General features: G+C 45.6%; 1 protein-coding gene across 1 annotated transcript in view; it reads right to left on the bottom strand.

The window, feature by feature from the left end:
- Positions 1-5,021: 5,021 nt before the first annotated feature.
- ZC3H12B (zinc finger CCCH-type containing 12B) overlaps positions 5,022-7,683 on the bottom strand; it is a 67,150-nt gene continuing 64,488 nt past the window's right edge. The window contains exon 6 of the mRNA XM_075260579.1: positions 5,022-7,378. Within this exon, the coding sequence (XP_075116680.1) occupies positions 5,946-7,378 (1,433 nt within the window). The 3' untranslated portion in view covers positions 5,022-5,945. The remainder of the gene's footprint in view (positions 7,379-7,683) is intronic.

Genomic DNA, 7,683 nt, shown 5'->3' with positions numbered 1-7,683 from the left:
CGCACAGGCCTGGATCCACCATACGTGATGGAAATAATATGGAACTATGGCTATGCAGGCCTGGATCCACCATATTGTGATGGAAATAATATGGAACTATGGCTATGCAGGCCTGGATCCACCATACGTGATGGAAATAATATGGAACTATGGCTATGCAGGCCTGGATCCACCATACGTGATGGAAATAATATGGAACTATGGCTATGCAGGCCTGGATCTACCATACGTGATGGAAATAATATGGAACTATGGCTATGCAGGCCTGGATCCACCATATTGTGATGGAAATAATATGGAACTATGGCTATGCAGGCCTGGATCCACCATACGTGATGGAAATAATATGGAACTATGGCTATGCAGGCCTGGATCCACCATATTGTGATGGAAATAATATGGAACTATGGCTATGCAGGCCTGGATCCACCATATTGTGATGGAAATAATATGGAACTATGGCTATGCAGGCCTGGATCCACCATATGTGATGGAAATAATATGGAAATATGGCTATGCAGGCCTGGATCCACCATACGTGATGGAAATAATATGGAACTATGGCTATGCAGGCCTGGATCCACCATATTGTGATGGAAATAATATGGAACTATGGCTATGCAGGCCTGGATCCACCATATTGTGATGGAAATAATATGGAACTATGGCTATGCAGGCCTGGATCCACCATATGTGATGGAAATAATATGGAAATATGGCTATGCAGGCCTGGATCCACCATACGTGATGGAAATAATATGGAACTATGGCTATGCAGGCCTGGATCCACCATATTGTGATGGAAATAATATGGAACTATGGCTATGCAGGCCTGGATCCACCATATTGTGATGGAAATAATATGGAACTATGGCTATGCAGGCCTGGATCCACCATATTGTGATGGAAATAATATGGAACTATGGCTATGCAGGCCTGGATCCACCATATGTGATGGAAATAATATGGAACTATGGCTATGCAGGCCTGGATCCACCATATGTGATGGAAATAATATGGAACTATGGCTATGCAGGCCTGGATCCACCATACGTGATGGAAATAATATGGAAATATGGCTATGCAGGCCTGGATCCACCATACGTGATGGAAATAATATGGAACTATGGCTATGCAGGCCTGGATCCACCATATTGTGATGGAAATAATATGGAACTATGGCTATGCAGGCCTGGATCCACCATATGTGATGGAAATAATATGGAACTATGGCTATGCAGGCCTGGATCCACCATACGTGATGGAAATAATATGGAACTATGGCTATGCAGGCCTGGATCCACCATACGTGATGGAAATAATATGGAAATATGGCTATGCAGGCCTGGATCCACCATACGTGATGGAAATAATATGGAACTATGGCTATGCAGGCCTGGATCCACCATATTGTGAATACCAACCATGCTACATATTGTGCTACTTTATTCCTTCCAATGTGTCCAATGCAGATGTGAACACAGCCTTACCTTAGCAAGCCTGGATCTAGAATCATGTTGCCTCCCATGGTCCCAGCTTTCCCCTTGTGGAGTCCATTGCTGGTGCTGAAGCCTAAAGATCAGTCCGACAACCAGTGAGGCGACACAGTTAACCCTTCACATTCAGTTCTTATTCTCTCATTTACTATGTGAAATGTCAGACTACTAAGCTTGCCCATGGAACGTCCCGCCGGCCCGGTGCAGACCCCAGATTGCCAGTAACTTACTGTACGTAACAAACAAAAAAACCCAACTTCATCTCATGCAACAAACACATGAAAAATAGAAAAATTCCAAGCGCTGTACGTTTCACGATACAAACATTAGCAAATACCGCCACACAAGCGTCAGTGGGATTTAATAAGGTTTTTTTTTCTTTTTTTTGCAGTGCACGTTATACAAAATACTACAAAACACCAAGTGCCCATACTAAGATTCCTACTTAGGAACATAAAATCAACTTAAAGTGTCCCTGCCGTCTATCCACCATGGAGTCGGCCATTTTGTTGCAGGGGATGTGAACATGCGGCCCTTTATGTATCAATAATAATAATAAGCTGCATACACGTGAGCCGACAAAATGGCCGCTCCCAGCGTGTGCAGGCGCGCCGGACACTTTATGAATAGAAGACAAGATCTGCAGGGTACCTGCGCATCATCTGTACAGAGAGATTTATACACATACTTATAATAAAGTGAATTGGAAAAGGTCTTGTTTCTTTATAAACTACATTGCCCAGCCATAAAGGAGTTATTTAACCCCCTCACTGCTGCCCGCTCCCGTAACGCCGCCGCCGCGGGCACAATGGCAGTGAAGTGGCTTCCACACCATGGACTACAACAACGTGACACATAGTGTCACAGACATAGCAGTGAAAATGCGTCGCTGGAACTATTCTAGACTTTGTCGTATATACGGTTTTTCTTAGCTCATCTATGTACACGTACGTATTTACACACATTTTCCTCATTTGTTTTTTTTTTTTTTTTTTTTTTAATACAATCAAGAAAAAAAGATACAATTTGTATCAACAAACAAAAGGTCAATTCTGGTCAAGTGAGGCGGGTTTTTCGGCTGCCCTTAATCCAATCTGGCATCAGACTGGTCATGGGGGATGCTATTCGCCATCGGACATGGCAAACGCCCTCGGCTCGGTGAATGAATGGCCATTACAATGATATATTCAGTATAGACGCAGGTCATGACCCATTGGGTAATGTTCACGTTTGTACTTTTGTGACTACGGCCGGGTTACAAAGTCTTACGTTGTCTCTTGGGGTTACAGATAGAGGCTCGGACTGCGGCGCCCTCCCTACACTTGCTGTTTTAGGGCAAGTTCACACTGGGCGTTTTGGTGGAGGCCGCCTCAGGTTCCTGACCACAATATGAGTAGGTGTGACTGGCTGCCGGTGTACTGCACGGACATCTAGTCGCACACTCTGCTCGGGATTAGGCCCAATCAATGTCTTCAGGAGGATTCGCGAGACATATCGCCCTGAAGAATGAACATGTCACTTCTTTTTCCAGGAACTAGAAGAAACGTCTCCCAGAAAAAAGACCTGACCTGCTCCCATTGATATCGATCAGGCAGATACAGCCTCAAAATCCTGACCAAAACCCCCCCTTGTGAACTTACCCTAAGGGTGCTCTGAGATGAGCCGTTTACATGCCCTGCTTTGGAAAATGTAAAATCTACATAGAAAACATGCAAAAAAGTACCGACACGCGGTGGATTTAATAATATCTGCATCACGTCACTTTCGGTGCAGATTTGTCTCCTCCATAGCATGTGGATGACATTTATTAAAGACTCATCCACTTGGCTAGAACTGTAAAACTTGTCTTGCAAATCTGGATGGAAAATCCACAATGTGTGAACAGACCCTAACGGTTCATTTCAGGGAGAGCGGCAGAAACGTTCTGGTTCAAGAATCTGAAAGTGCTGCAGTCTATGGTAAGGGAAAGGTAATGTCTATTACTAACATGGATGGATTGTGGAATCTGCTGCAAAACAATAGGGTTTAGGTTTTACAAAACACCATATGTATGTTGTAGGAATACGGCCGCAACTCATTTTCCTGTATTTGTCACAGATTTCTAACATGCCAGTTTTGCTGTGGTTTCAGGCCGTCTTTGACAGCAATGCAGCTTTGCATCACCACTTGAGTTTTTTCTATATATTTGCCTACTAAAAGTTGTATTGTGTTTAGCGAGCCTGCAGCGCCTCTGCCCCAGACTTTGGTCGCATGTTATATAACCCAGGAGCCGGAAACCTTCAGCAATCCAGCTGCTGCAAAACTACAACTCCCAACATGCTCCATTCGCTTCCATGAACAGCAGAACAAGTGGTAGTTTTACAACAGCTGGAGCGCCGAAGGTTCCCTACCCCTGCTAGAAAGTAGAAGCACTTTGTAATATTCTTAGATCCGATGGCTGCCATGCAATGTGGGCGTTAGAGCGCCACTAAGATCTAACAAGGGGGACGAACAACATTAGAGCAGCCGAAGACCCCGTTCCTCAGAAAGCCAGAGAAAACCCTGACGGCAGCCTGACGTTCCGTTTGTTTCACAGTAAGAAACATGTAGGCAGTTATCACCTTCTCATGAAGAAACAAAAGGGCTCGAAGCTTGGCCCTTCTACACTTTCATGAAAAAACTGAAGCCGACTAAAAAGTCCACAGCGCCAGGACCCTGGCTGTGAGCGGCCTCGACATCTTGAAACTATTATACAATATGGGTTCCTTAAAAAAAATTAAATAAAGATAGTGCTAAGTAAGGGTCAGCAACCTGAGTGCAGCAAAACACAAGAAATCGCCTGGCCAGGGAACGCCATCTGGAGTATCATAGAAAATACCCAGAGAGAGTAATCCAGTACCTGCTGGAAAGAAGAAGAAGAAGTGGGAATGCCAGTTCCACCTATTGTATGCAGAGCAATACCTTACCGATGGCTGTCACTGAATGGCAATGCTGCCTCTCTCCGGTGACTCACACCCAACATCACTGACATTTACAAATCTATTTCAGAAATCATCAAACGTGAAAATAGATTTAAGAAAAAAAAATAATGCAGGCGTACAAACTAGATTCCCCATCATCGTAGGAAATATTCTACAATATTCTCAGCTTCATCCCCCTCCTCCCCCACCAACTCCATTAGTAAGAGTTTATGCCATGACACACAAACCACAGACCATAAGGCCTCGTTCGCACGGGACCGCGTATTTTGGTCCTGATTCTGATGCGGGAAGCCGCGTTAGAATAGGACCAAAATGCGCCTGCCACGACTGTTGCGGCTTCCCCCTCTGGAGTAGGCCCAAATGAATGGGCCTAGTCCGGAGGGTGCTCTTGTGGCTGAATCAGCCACAGAATCTGCCTGAAGAAAAGGCAGCTCGTTTCTTTTTTCCGTGAGCTGGAACATACCGCTCATGGAAAAAAGAAAGCTAGCGATCTACATGGACCTCTATTGTGAGGGGGCGGATTATGACGTAGATTCGGCGTAAGAATCCGCCCCCTCTTGCCCCATGTGAACGAGCCCTAATACCCCTCCAAAATCTAATTCTCCACAGTGGTGGATACAGCCGTGACGTAGCGCGAGATCAGCGTGTCTTTCCAGTATGTCAGGATTTTACAACTTGTACGTCCCGTCTATTTTACAAAATCATTTTCATTCGGTCCCTTACAATAGATAGGCCATAGGTAACATTTCTGGCAAATTCATTGAGTGGTTGCATTTAGAGGCATATGGCTATTACTGAGGTACGACGGACGATTTGTCATGGCAGAAGCCGAAAAACCCAGATGTATATCTACTGTACGTAGAAAATCTGTAGTGTGATCCAAGTGGCCAGGAATACAGTGTCATTGTGCAGTCAAGCCAAGACGTCTTATCTTTGTCTGTCAATCACTAGGTCGAGATAAAACTGTACACAGAGAGATAGAGACCTCTATCTCTATACACATTAATATTGAATTAAACTGCAAGTACACGAGTCGGCATGCAATATAATTGCTAACAATGTGATAGGTGCGTCTATGGACAGCTGAAGAGACGACGTAACGCAAGCAACTCATGTGCTTTGATGATCTGCTGGGAACTCCAGCATCAGAGAGCTTAACCCGCCCGTCCATCCTCTTCATTAAGAATAGGAGCGGGCGACCTTACCCCCCAAGGAACTGAGGTTTAACCTGTCATGCAGGTTTAGCAGGGATAAATATATCTATACAATAAAATATGCACTCCTCCGGGAATGCTGTAAAAGATCACAAAGTGTAGCGTAAAAAAAAATAAATACAGTAAAAGTTTCTGGTGTCCATCTATAGATTACTTGGTGGCTGAAAACTAATCGCTAGGTCATCCAAGTAAGCAAAAAATGTGTAGAACACTGCCAGGTTTTATTCAGGCAACTTGATCAATAGATACTATTGTCCAGACAATATAAGTGCGAGTTAACAGTGTTGATGACCTGATCTCAACTTCGACACGATGACAGCCGCGAGCTGCTGCGCGTCCGTCATATGCGGGTTCTTCTCCATGACCGAGAGCACCACGCCCTGCGGGAAGATGTTGCACAAGTTCTTGTACGTCTGATACTGATGTTCGGGGATGATATGTTGCTCTCTGGGTTCGCTGCCCATGACAGGCCAGTGTGGCGACCTCCAGAGTTGCTCCATCTTCTCGGGCATACTCCTTACCATCACGGGTTCATAGCAAGGCTGCATCAGACTATTGCTCAGTGGGTAGGAGTGATAGTTGTAAGAGTCTGTGGGGCACGGTAAAGGATCCCAGCTGGCATGCTGCTCGCGGCACAATGGCGGTCTCCTTTGCCGCATAGGGTTGCTTTCGTAAAGACGAGAGTCAGATATGCTATCCATTCGGGTCATGACTAAAGCTCTACCAGGTTGAGCATTGGCGGTGGGGTGCATACTCTCCGGTGCGGGGTAATCTCCTGGGCAACTGGACCTTGCTCCTACCAGTGGATGTTGTATGTGAAGAGCCAAGTGTGAAGATGACTGTTTACGAGGCATTTGCATGGGTTCTTCTTGCCCATAGCTCTGCACTCGAGTAAGTGCTTCATGATAGCCATGTACAAAAGGTTGTAGCCTACTCTGTGGAGGCCTTTGAGGCTTCATGGTATCCTCATGACCTTGTTCTGTGATGCCCAAATAGAGGTCACTGTAAGAAGAGTAGGAATCGCTACTGGTGTGGCTCATGCAGCTGTCTGGACATGGGCTGGAGTTCCTGGAAAAACCTGCACGGTCCTGTTCGGAGGTGTAGTAGTCTGAGCTGTGCATGCTACTTATGCTTAAGTTTGAGAAGTCACTAAGCATTGAGTAATAACCGTGGTCTCCTAGGGACTCGTATTTTGGATAATCCTCAGTGTAGCTCACAGAATTGCCGTGGCTGTTGGTCACCAAAATTGGTGGGTAGTGTACACTGGCCATGTGTTCTAGCGAGGATTTCTGGTGGGAGAACTGTGATGACCCCGGTACTGGACTACTAGCTGAGCGAGTGTTTAAAGCACTTACAGCGTGGCTCTTAGGAGGCGGCAGGGTCGGAACACTCAAGGCAGACACAAGGGACGGCACGGAGTTGGCCTCTGACTTACGAGCTGCTGAAAGTCTCTGCTCTGGTTCTACTGCTGCTGAACGAATACTTGGGTCAGACTGTCTTTTGGGGGCTATACGTTTGGCTTCGATGCACCCATCTGCCTTGGAATTAGATGGCCCAGTTCCACACTTGACCAGGGCACCTTCGCTCATTGTCTTTACAGCGGACAGCTTAGCACTTATACGGAGCTCGTCTGCCACTGACCTCAGAGGTTGGTTCGCCCGCTCAGGATGGTAGTATTTGCATTTGTGCCCATAAGTACATTTTTTTCCTGAATGGAGAAAACAATTAGATTGTGAAATGTATAAAACACGAAGACTGTGTGCCTCTTCACAGCATGTCACCGAAGACCACCTACTGGACCACTGGGACCAAACGTTACATCGTCCCCCTAAAATCCACTCTACGACTACTAAGAGGCTGCGGCCTGATACTTGTCTAATGGTTGTAAATGCAAAATCAGAATAAAGCCACCGCTTACGTGATCACACAACACAATGGCAATTTTTAGATTCTGTGAATGCAGATTTTTGTCCTAGGATTTCTGCACTACTTGTACTATAGTTCATGGTAAGA

The sequence above is a fragment of the Leptodactylus fuscus genome, chromosome 11 (assembly GCF_031893055.1).
Source record: "Leptodactylus fuscus isolate aLepFus1 chromosome 11, aLepFus1.hap2, whole genome shotgun sequence".
NCBI classification, from domain to species: Eukaryota; Metazoa; Chordata; class Amphibia; order Anura; family Leptodactylidae; genus Leptodactylus; species Leptodactylus fuscus.
The sequence above is the reverse complement of the archived record's forward strand: the minus strand, read 5'-3'. Positions and strand labels throughout refer to the sequence as shown.